Source organism: Apus apus, chromosome 3, assembly GCF_020740795.1.
Source record: "Apus apus isolate bApuApu2 chromosome 3, bApuApu2.pri.cur, whole genome shotgun sequence".
NCBI classification, from domain to species: Eukaryota; Metazoa; Chordata; class Aves; order Apodiformes; family Apodidae; genus Apus; species Apus apus.
In genome coordinates, this window is record NC_067284.1 from 60,633,784 (window position 1) to 60,646,095 (window position 12,312).

Here is a 12,312-nt window from a genome sequence, read left to right on the forward strand (position 1 = left end):
CTTTTAAATGGATGTTCTCCTAAGTATCAAATGGGACGAAAGCAGATAATTCTTTCCATATGGTACTCTTAGAAATCAAGCATAAGTCCAGGATTGCCCAGCCTAACACTGCTAGAAATCTGACATCACTCCGTCTCAGTTTAGTTTCTTTGTCATATTCCTCCCTACTTTCTGTTCCTGCAAAATCACCTGAACTGTTTTAGCTATGATTTTCTGCCAAAATATAATTTCTCCCAAAAGCTTGAGGGATATAAAACATTTTAAAAATGTCTCTAAAGATAGAGCTGATCTAATTTCTTTGAACTCTTCCTAATGATTTTTTTAAGTGCTATAAGCCAAACATGGAAATTATGGTTAATAGTTTTGAACAAGCATGCTTTTGAGCAGTTTTGATGCATATTATCTTGTTATTCGTAACACTTCCCATTCAGCTCACTAATCACAACGGAATGTTCTTTAATTTTGTGTACACTGATGTGCTTTATTTAAGAGCTTTAGTTCTGTTAGGTGATTTAAAGTTTCAGCTCCTTCTGTAGGAATATCTGAAATATGCTGCTAACACAGACCCTCACTGCTACTGGTTTAGGAACCAATTAGAAAAAGAAAGTCACAGCAAGCTTTCAGCAGCACCAGCATTGCATTCACATCAATTAAATACTATTATAGAACTTTATTTATCTCCAAAGTATATATACTACAGTCTCCCCACTACCACTTCAATGTACACTTTCAGAAACTTCCTTCCTAACTTGAACATCAGTCCAGATTTTGTAAGTAACAGCTTTCAAGATGGTGAGAAAGATACCTACACAGGAGATTTCTTCCTTCCTAAGAAGGACTGGTTTCAACTAAGTCAATCTTAGAAAAAGATTCCCTACAATAACGCACTTTCTGTGAATAAATAAGGACAAAGTCTTTCAAGTGACAACAAAACTTCAAAGTTTTCCCTGCTTATGTCTTAACTTCCAGCAAACTACCTTCCCTTCAGTGAACCCAGGTGTCTTTCTCTGTAAGTAACAGGAAAGTAACAGTGTCAGCCCCTTATGCATGATATGCACTGTCAATCAGCTGGATCTGTCATTCTACATAAACTAGTCAGCCTGGCTCCTAAGATCGAAGTATTCTCTGTCTGACTGTGCAACCAGAGAGAATTTAAAGGAAAATAATAGTATAAGAGTACAGAATAATTCAGGAACAAAATATTCCCCTGGCAACATTAGAAAATAAATCACATAAGTAATAATGGCAAAATGTACTATTCTTCAAAGGAAACACAGATGAAAGGAATGAAGCAACCAGGTATTTTTCCAAACAGTGCTTCACCAGTGGCTGCACAATAAGCATAATGCTGATATTTTTAAAATCTTTGACTCATAGATATTAATTATACACTCAAGACTGAAGTTTTGGCAGTGTCCTGGTTGTATTTGCAGCTTACGCGCATCCCCAAGATCCAGCAAGATAAAAGACATATTCATACAATATTTGTTCAAATGTGATATGAGGCAAATTATGCTTTAATGAAATCCATTAATTCCAGGGCACAGATTTCCAAAAAGACAAAGGATCCCAGTGCTCATGACACAGATTGTAGACGCATCTTACAGCCTAAGGACCAGGGCAGCAGGAGGTGAAATATGTTTGTGCCTTCTCTATAAACAGCATAAGCCAGAACATGCACAAAAAGTAAACAATGAACAACAGGGTACTGCCTTAAAGCTTGCCTTGAAACAGCTAAAGCAACACTCTTTAAATAAGCATATGCTACCAGATTAAGCATATGCTACTAGATAGACCTTTTATGCTTAAAGCCAGAATACAGTCATAACTGAGAAAGCCCTTTATTGAGCTAAGCTGCCTGCTACAGATAATGCAAAGGTGTTCAGATGCATCTTTGTCTGATTTTCAGCAGGCTCTTCGCCCTTCTCTCTCATCCTCAGAAATAGACATAGTAAACACTGGGAATTTATGTACTCAGAAAAAAAATCAACTATGGATCTCACATCCAACTCTAGCAAACCACATAGGAGAATCAAATATGCTACATGGAACAGTATGTGAGAATATCGATTTATTTCCAATTGATGAAATGGAGACGCAGAATTTTAAGCATCTACCTATAGACTACCCAGTGAATGAGTCTGTGAACCAAGATGACCACTAAGGATTGGTGCTTTGCTCTAACTATTCAGTTATCTTCATTCCCTGCCTGTAGCAGAAGACACCTTCTGGGGACAAAGTACTTCCCCTCCCTGCAGGAGCCACTTCCAGGAGTGATGTTGGCCATATTGTCCAGAGGGACCTAGACAAGCTGGAGAACTTCATGAGGTTCCACAAGGCCAGGTGCAGGGTCCTGCACCTGGGCTGGGGCAACCAGAGGTATCAATACAGGCTGGGGAAGACATGCTAGAGAGCAGCCCTGCGGAAAAAGACATGGGAGTACTAGTGGATCAAAAGCTGGACTTGAGCCACCAATGTGCAGTTGCAGCCCAGAAGGCCAACCGCGTATTGGGCTGTGTCAAGAGAAGTGTGGCCAGCAGATCAACAGAGGTGATTCTGCCCCTCTGCCCTGCTGAGACCTCACCTGGAGTACTGCATACAGCTCTGGTGCCCCCAACACAAGAAGGATGTGGACCTGTTGGAGTGTGTCCAGAGGAGGACAACAAAAATGATCAGAGGGCCGGAGCACCTCTCTTATGAAGACAGACTGAGGGAGTTGTGGTTGTTCAGCCTGAAGAAGAGAACACTCTGGGGGGACCTTATAGCGACCTTTCAATACCCTGAAAGGGGCTTGTAAGAAGGATGGGGAAGACCTCTTCACAAGGGCATGTAACAATAGGACAAGGGGTAATGGTTTTAAGATAGAAAAGGGTAGATCTAGGTTGGATATTAGGAAAAAGTTCCTTAATATGAGGGTGGTGGATCACTGGAACAGGTGGCCTAGAGAATGGAGACATTCAAGGTCAGGCTTGATGAGTCTCTGAGCAGTCTGTTCTAGTTGGAGATGTTCCTGCTTATTGTCGTGGTGTTGGACTAGATGATCTTACAGGTCCCTTCCAACCCAACACATTCTCTGATTCTATTATTTTCATTGCCAGGCAGCTAGTGATGAAATGACTGATCACGATGAAGGATAACAATGGGGAGATTCATACCTATCCAGTATATGTGGGAGAGGTAAGATCATCCACTGCCATATTCCCAAAACTTCATTGTTATTTGAATGCCAGAACGTCCGGCTCTGTTCCTTTCCTGTCTTGTTCTCGACCATCACAAGGGATATATTTCCCAGCAAGACACCATGGATGAGCCATGACATTCGTAGCTAGAAGAAAGAGAACAAGTGAGATTAAACATCAAAAACATTATCCAAAAGTTCACAAAATTCCCAACTCTTCTTTCACTTCATTTCATTTGAGGGGGGGTTTGTTTGTTGGGTTTGGGTTTTTTTTTTTAATAACATTAAAAACATCTGCTTTAGCTTTCATGTATGTGTCTGTGATTTTAATGAGATCATCTTTGTTATCTTAAGTACTAAGATCACACCCCCCTAACACATCACTTAAGAAATTCAAGTTAAGACTAACAACTTTTTCAGCAATAAACTTTTATATTCTGGCAGCAGCAAAAACACAGGGAAAATAGCTGCAATAAGCAGGCATCACTAGTAATCACATCCCCATCCCCCAGCTATCAATTTTTTCCTTACCTCTTTCCAAGTTGCTGAAGAATTTGCAATTTAAGTTCAGTAATGATGATTTTTAAAATTAATTTAAGTATCTTAGGGAACCAGTTTTCTAACATTTTTGTTATGTTTGATGTAATTGAATCAATTTCTATGCATTTATCCCTGTATGCAAAATTATTTAATGTAGTTTTCTCATTTTATGACTCATTTTATGACTTTCTCTCACTGAATAAGAAGAAAAACAATTCCTTCTACATCAGGCTATCCTCAGTATCCATATGATATGAATATAGTCTTCTAATTTTCTTGAGAAGAGCCAGCTCTTTGTTGATAAAGAGCATAAGTAAAATACATATATATTGCATGCAGAAGCTGGGTCTCATTTCAATAAACAATAGAGCTGAGATTGCTGAAGAAACAGATTCATTGAAGCTAACAATGTAACAATGGAATTTTGGACACAAGAAAGTGTTAAGCACAGCATCTAGCATCCAAGCATGTTAAAAAATAACCCTCTGTTTTTTCACACTTCTTTGCCAACACCTAACTCAGGAGGCTGGAAATTAAAATTATATTTTACACAGAAATACCTGACAACATTATTTACCTTCTTGCTCTGATAGGATAGCACATTCATATCCATTTCTCAGCATAATGTGCAACTGCTAGATTTTGCTTGCTATTCCTGTCTCATGTATAAGTCTGCCCTGGCAGACAATTAAGACTTAGAGGTTGAAAGGAGAGAAGTGTTGATATTATTTCTAGATTACAGTCACAATTCTGAGGTAGGTGAAACAAAATTCCAGGTACTTGTTATGTTAATTATCAGTAATGAATTTAGGTAAACAGCACAGTTCATCTGCCTGTCTCCAAAGTTACAAAAACAACAGTAATTGACTACACTCGAAAACAATGTCAGAGACCAAAAAGCCTAGATGTAGTTCTTCTTTTTCTTCAGTTCAAAATTCACTGCACTTGCTTGGAATCATTCCTGGGTCTGTTGAACTCCTAGCATGTGTGATGCATGCATTGGTCAGGTGTACCCTTACCTGATATACAAGAATCTATCTCATTACCTCACTGATGTTCAAGACTGATGCATACATTTTTTGTAGTTCCACAAACCATCACTGGGGCCTACCAGACTACAGCACTTCTGGGGACAAACCACTGCTCAGGTCTGACTACCAGCTCACCCTTCACCCCAACTCTGGGAAAGGACGTGTGGAGTCCCATGTCCATTTCCACAAATTTTAGACAGTGGAAACCATAGGATGAAATGTGGGGATTTTCACCTTGCAGACACCAGAGAGAAAAAGAGAGCTGAGCAGGACTGCAAAGAACTGCTTCAAATACAACACAAAGTGATGGCCAGGGCAGCAGCTGGGGGATGGCTCAGTTCATATCCACAAGTTCACCAGAACCAGCAGTGGTGGAAGAGGCTGCTGACAAAGGTTTATGGTGTAGGAGGCTGATATCTTCAGACTTGACATTTGCATGGTTACTCCTAACTTCCAGTGCCTATACGGACTTCATGTCAAGTGACAATCAAGATTAAATAACATGTTGGGTATTTTATATTTTCAAGTGCCTGTGAAGTGTGACTACTGAAATTATAGTGAAGATTGATCTCCCTTAAATACCAATGGAATACCTTTCAGACCCATGTAAGTAATTTCCCTTGAGAAAAATTATCAGGACTAAACTTTTTTAATTATTATTTTTAATGACTTAGGAGTGCCAGTGGACATTTAAAGCACTCAACATATAGCGGGGAAAGCAACTCCTTTTACTGAGAGTCCACTTGTGAAACACTTTTAGGACCCTGATGCCAACTCCACTGTAATGTACTATGTGAAATTTTTAACACAGCTAAGTTGGAGCAACTTCACTGAGCCATTTTGACAGTACAATACTTGAGAGGTAAAGCCCTGAAGTTCCCACTGTGCAGCAATTTTCAAACCTCTGTCTCTTCTGGAGGCCTTCCAAACAGTAAGACGCAAAACCTACATGATCAGAAGTGAGAAAAGTGTAAGCCTTTTATAGCTATTAATGTAACACTACAGCAAAAGTCCAACCAATTGATGAATTGGAATGGATGCCTTTGCACATTTATTAGCTGTTTGAAGGAAAGACACAGCTGGCATTGGACATGGGAGATCAGCTTGTTGGCAAAGTGCAATATGCCAACTCTAATTATCGGGCTCTGAGTAAATCGATTGGCACTGTGTCTAAATGGGCATTTTTGTCTGTGATTTTCTTGGTTTCTAAGCTTCACAGCAGGGCAGTCCAGGTCTTTTCATGCCTGTTGAAGTGAACCAAAGCAGATGATAAGCTGGATGTCATAGTAATGAGTTGGATGTCATTCATCCTAGAGAATATGGCACCAGTGATGGCAGATGGTACTACATACATGTGTCCTGTAAGTAGAGTGGCAGCACATTTGGTAAAATCTAAATCTAGGTTGTTGGTGGCATACCCCTAACATTATATATCAAATATCCCCCTCTGTGTTAAACCAGAAGAAATACATTCAATTAAGCATTGCAGGTGGACATTGGCTCTACAGAACCTTGCTTTCCAGTTTTAGAACCCATCATAGCTGGCGATAAGTTGTTCATATGCAAGCCCACTGAGTCAGTAAATTAAATGCTCTAAACTAATTTGAGGAAAAGGGAGAGAGAGCTCATGGTAAACACACAGTATATTGAGGCAAAACTTGGGTCAGATGGCCACAGGCACTGTACTCCAAACACCACCTGCAAAGATGCTCTCTGAAAATCCCCTTAGCTTCTGAGTTTGTGGAATTTTGGAACTGACAAACAGGAGACTCAATTCATCTAAGAATGAACAAAACCTGAATCCTTACCAATATCAACAGGGCTTAGCAGGTCTAACCTGGTGAAATAAAACAAGGAGGGTAGAGTTTCCTAGTACAAGCTGCATAATTTCAAAACCAATGGAGAACTGAGACTTGTCTTTTACTTCTTTATGCACAAAATAAATAAAATACTGAGAACCTTCTGGGTGCAGTTTGGGCCTGCTTACACCTGTGAGTCTACTTTAATGGCCAGAAACATCAAGTATGAACTGGTGCTTAGATGGCTGACAGGACCAAAGACACACACACAGAGCAGCATAAATAAAACATTCCTCAGTGGCACCCTGGAGAGCTGTTTCTTTTTCCTCTCTTTGTGAGTGGCAATGTCCTTGGCTATTAGCATAATGGTCCTAGCTGGCAAGAAAAGCTATTTCTCCATCTTTAGCACAAGTAACCAAAGAAAGTGGAAAATATGAACATACTTCAAACAGGCCTTTTAACAGGTATTTTTAAGAAGATGGAGAAGAGCCTACAGGCACCCTGCTCCCAAGGAACTGCAGTAACTGGATCCCGATGGCAGCTCTCTAGCTACCCACACCCCAGCTCTGCACCACAGGCTTATATCTTGTGAGATGGCACAATTCTCTATTCTCATGCCCCCAGTCCTTGCCTCCCACAAATAATACTTGCTCAAAGGAACTGCTCAAAATATTCCTGACCAGGAACTGTGGGTTCTTGAAATACAGAAAGTTATTTTTCTGAAAAACATAGCTCTTGTCTTGGGTTTTATTCACTGGACAGGAAACAGCAGAAGTTGTTTTCAGATGTGAATGCACTGATCCAGTAAATGTAAGTCAGGCATTAAGGAAGCTTGGAAAACACCTCATCACTGAAAAGCAACAAAAGCTGCAAGTAGGAATATGGCTTATGCAGAATTAGACAATAGCTGCAGACACCTTTGCCAAGTCTCAGTAAGTTCTGTACATGAATATGAACTACATTTGAGGCATGAAGTTTATCACATTGGCAATATTTTCTTACTAGAAATGAGAAATGGTTGCACACAACACAAGCAAAAAACATCTAATAGGACTGTTCAGCAATTCAGAGTTGAAGCCTTATGAACAAGACAAGTGACCAAAATGTCTTTTTTCTGTTCCTTGTCTAGAACAAAAACTGGGCATCATCTGCCTCTCTTGTACTCTGCTTGCACTTCTGCTTTTGCTTAGGAAACAGATGTGCAAGTAAAAACCTTGCTTAAATGACAAAATTATAATTAACTGACCTGATCACATAGCTTTATAATACCCGGGCAGGCAAGAAGAGCTTGTATTTTATATTAACAGATTCTCATGTTATTTATTCTCACATCGTTTCTTACTTATGTTTACTTTTATAAAACCAAGACCTTAAATTTCATTTCAGGAAACAAACAAATGTAAAAATAAACATGACAACAAAAGAGAAAGAAAGAGTAAGAGTTCATAAATTTGCCACCAGAGTACTGTGTAGTGACCAGGCCTTCAAGAAATTTCAGATATTATAGAACCTCCAATCAAATTACATGGAAGCCAGGTGGCAAAGGAAGCAAGAAAAGATAAAGACAGTGAATAAGCTGTACAGATTTTAAAAACACTTTGAACAAAGGATGCTAAAAGCATTGTGCAAAATGAAGGACATGAAGGACTGTGCTTGAGGCATATCTATGTTGCATGTTTCATGCTCATAAATGTTCTGAGTCAATGTTATTACCGTGTACCCTTCTAAGTTATTTAAAGCTCAAGGAACAGAAGAGAAAAAAACACACGCTCTGCAGGTGTCAGCATGGGGCTCAGAATGCACAGAACTTATAGTATTGACTCACATGCTTTACAAAAGCTACAACACTTACACATAGAAAAGAAAATTGAATTAATAACCACAGAGGATTAAAACATCTTTATATACATCTTCATATGTATAAGCCTGAACGAGAGGGCAAAATTCAACTATACTGTTTTACATCAACATATTATATAGTTATTTTCTAGAGAGAATCTATTTACATTTAAAAAGTAATTTCATGTTTAAAAGAAGTCTGGCTCAATTTAATACTTACATGATATAAGATGAGATAAAATAAGATGACATAACATAACATCATAACATAACATAACATAACAGTGGCTTTCAAGAAATAGCTAGTTGAAATGTCAAAATAGCATCAGGAAAATATTTTCATTATTTTAAACATGGCCAAAGCCACAAAGCTCTTTTACTATTACAGGAATCTGATTTCATTTTTTTTTCAGTGCAACTATACCCTTTAAGGGTTCAACCCAGGATCTAACAGAAAAATGAAGTAATCTGGCTCCAAATCACAATGTAGTCCCTCTTTCGAAGAGTCACCTTCTTTTATAAAGATGCGTGCATTAACATTTAAGGCTAATTTCAAGTTCGTCATCAGGCAACATCACCTCTGTTGTTTTTCTTCTCTACTATAGCCTACACAAAACCTGCTTGCATAGCGTTTATTTCTCAGATATGGCACTGAGGTCTATCACAGATTCCTTTGTGCTGAACAAACCAGTCTTTCTAAAAATCAGTCTCCAGACTGTTCATGTTTCTGTAGTGAATTTCTAACAGAAGCAATAGTTATAACTTTCAAAATGAGGAAACTACCCCATGATCCTCTTTGCCCTCTTGACCCTGAGCAGGAGAAATGATTCCCACTCATAGGAGAGGAATCATAATGTGAAGGGGTGAATAATGCTGCACTTTATTGCTCAAGCTCTTTAAATTCTTCCTTTAAATCAGGCCACTATTTGGATTTATTCTTCACACATCATATACATTCCTATGCTCAATTACATGTGCTTTGTTTCCAATGAACTTCTACATGTGGGTTAAAAGATTTTCACTCTTGATTGCTGGAACTCAGTTTGGTTTCTGAAGCATTTCATGAGTTTTTTGTGTATCCCTTTTTCTGGTTACTTCAGGGTAATGGAGCATCTCTTCATAGACTCTGCATACCACTTTCTGCATTCTCCCAAGATTTAGAAATGCCACAGTTTCCCTCTACCATATGAACTGGGTTTTAAACACAGTTAATGGGATCAGTCAGCAAAGGACTCTACGAAAGGTGTAATATGAAAAAGATAACAAAGACTGTCTGGACTGCAAACAAGAGTCTTTGACATCTCAAATTCCAGCTGTTCTACAGAAGGCATGCACTGTATTTTCTGAGCAGCTTAGGGGCAGTCATGAAGCCTGTTTTGTATTGGATCTTGCAAATTCAATCTTTGTTCCTGTAGTTAGCTGCTGCTTTGCATTTATGTAATGCTGGCTGCCCTAAACTTGCAATACATTATGTGAGGCCATACAATGAGGACAAGATATGCCAAGCTTTTTAAAGCACATTTTGTGGCATTTCAAGCAGCTAACCATGTATTTCCCCTGCACACAGATGCATTAAATAAATATATTTAACAGATAGGCCATCAGAGAAAGTGGTTGCCGTGCTACCGAGCTAATGCCTATATTTGAAAACCAGAGTCAGACAGACCAAAAAGCTATATAAATTGCAAATAAAATAGCATTAGGACTTGCCTCACAGGGGGAGTTCCTCAAAGGAGCTGGAAATGCAGTGCTGGTCATGACAGTGTTTGCTACTGCTGGTACTTTGCTGGTGTTGAGGAGGAGTGCACAACCTGGATAAGGAGCAGGAAGAAAAGTCAAACTGCAGCACTCACCTCGTTTCAGGGTTTGTGAAACCTCCTCAGAGGCTTCACCTAACAAATATACTCAGAAAACAGATTTAAGGAATCTGCCTACCCTCCCTCTACAGCTCTCTTTTGTTCCTCCATGACTTCAGATTAATTCTCCTTGCAAGGCTGGATAACAAATTATATATTTTACAAATGAAAAGTAACTTGGAAGATAATACATATCTTGGCCAATTTGGAAGAGAATATTTACCTTGGCTAACCATAAAACAAAATACAACTATGTCAAAATGCCACCAAGAATAATATTAATATGGCTGGAGGTGTCTTTGCTCCTTTAATAATTTGCTGTAACAAGAGGAACAAGGTCAGTAGTAACACTAGGGTTTTCCTTGGCAGATCTGCATGAAAAGGTCTGTATTTGCACTATTTCAGGTCTGCCTTCCAGCTCAGGTGGGTACCACTACTTAGAGCCCCATTATTTGGGTTTTCATTGAAATTGCCTTTACAGCATACACAAAGCATTAATCAGCAGAACTTTATTGCCAGCTCCCTACATTTCTGGCTCATTGCCTTAGTGTTGACCTATACTTCCATCAGTTTGTGGTCTGTAATACTGTGGGCTGAGCCATCAGATAGCATAAATGCACTGTAGACTATACCACTTCACACAAAAGTAGAGAATCCTACTCTTCATGTTTAACTTTGATGTTATTATTGTATCCCTCTATCCTCTGCACCTAGGTAATTTACATTATTGCATTACAAAAAAAGCTTGCCAAAAGTTTGCCAAAACTCAGCCAGCAGTTCACTGGTTCAAAAACTCAACCAGTTCAATCCTTAAGTTATAAACCTTTAATAGCTTGTATGAGAAAAACTAGAAATGGACTACTGGGATTTGGCTAGAAGAATCAAGTATAGAATTATTATACATAGAAGTGGAACTCAAGAGACAGTGAAGAAAAGAAAAATTACAAAATGAGAAGTGGAAAAAAGAAGCCAAACAGAGAAATTGAGGAAGTAAATACAAAAAATGGAAAGGAAAGACCAGATCAGTATAGAGGAGGGAGATGCAGACTAATATTTTGTGTAACATTGTTCAGAGAGTGTCCTGGTTTTAGCCAGGATGAAGCCAATTTTCCTTTTACTGATTTTTTTTTTTTTTTTTCCTTCAGTAAGCTCTCTTTTAACTAGTAGTAAATGTCCTAGCTTGGATGGCTAACAAACGCTGGAATGTTTTTGTAATTGCTGGGACTTCAAGGTTACATCTTTACCCTGCTGGCTCAGACACTACGGGGAGATCTATGACCCCCCCCCGAGTAGGAGGCTGAATTAGACAGACAGCAAAATTGGCCAGAGATATTCCATTCCATATATCTACATAAGCTCAGAGGAAGGCCAGAGATCACAGAAGACAACCACCTTCCTGCTTCTTTTTCTCTTCTCTTCTCTTCTCTTCTCTTCTCTTCTCTTCTCTTCTCTTCTCTTCTCTTCTCTTCTCTTCTCTTCTCTTCTCTTCTCTTCTCTTCTCTTCTCTTCTCTTCTCTTCTCTTCTCTTCTCTTCTCTTCTCTTCTCTTCTCTTCTCTCCACGACCAGTGTCCAGGGAGGACTCTGTCCATCCATCACCATTGACCCCCAGGTTCGAGCTCTCCTGACCCTCTCCAGCAGCTCTGGGACTTTTTGGGACTGTTTGCAGGAGAGTGCTGTGGGAGTTGCTGGGGGTGGGAGGAGGCAATAGGGGTTTGCACATTCCTGAACACATTTTTATATAACTGTACATATTTTCTTTTATCATTAGTGTTTAATGAAAGCTGTGTACTTTAGTTTTCAATCCAGAGCATCTCTCTCCTCATTCTCTCTCCTTCCCTACCTGGGTGAGAGGGGGAGGGGATAAAGATCATTGTTGTGGATCCTGAGTCAAACTGTGACAGAGAGGGTCAAGATTAGTATCTGGTGACAGTTGTGGAGACCTAAGAAGCAGTCTATACTTTCAAGATAGAAAGTGAGCAGGATAGTATTTTGCTCAAAGCACTATGAGTGAAAAGATGGCTTTTGTTTCACTGGAGGCTGAATGAGTAAGGACATAGGAAAATGTGTC

The 12,312-nt window shown here is 39.2% G+C and overlaps 1 protein-coding gene across 5 annotated transcripts in view; it reads right to left on the reverse strand.

Moving 5' to 3' along the window:
* Positions 1-12,312, reverse strand: part of ALK (ALK receptor tyrosine kinase) — a 326,814-nt gene that overhangs the window by 65,861 nt on the left and 248,641 nt on the right. For all 5 annotated transcript variants that reach the window (XM_051612967.1, XM_051612966.1, XM_051612964.1 and 2 more), the window contains exons 8-9: positions 10,098-10,198; positions 3,156-3,325 (exon numbers count right to left, since the gene is read on the reverse strand). In XM_051612967.1, coding sequence (XP_051468927.1) covers positions 3,156-3,325; positions 10,098-10,198 — 271 coding nt within the window. The remainder of the gene's footprint in view (positions 1-3,155; positions 3,326-10,097; positions 10,199-12,312) is intronic.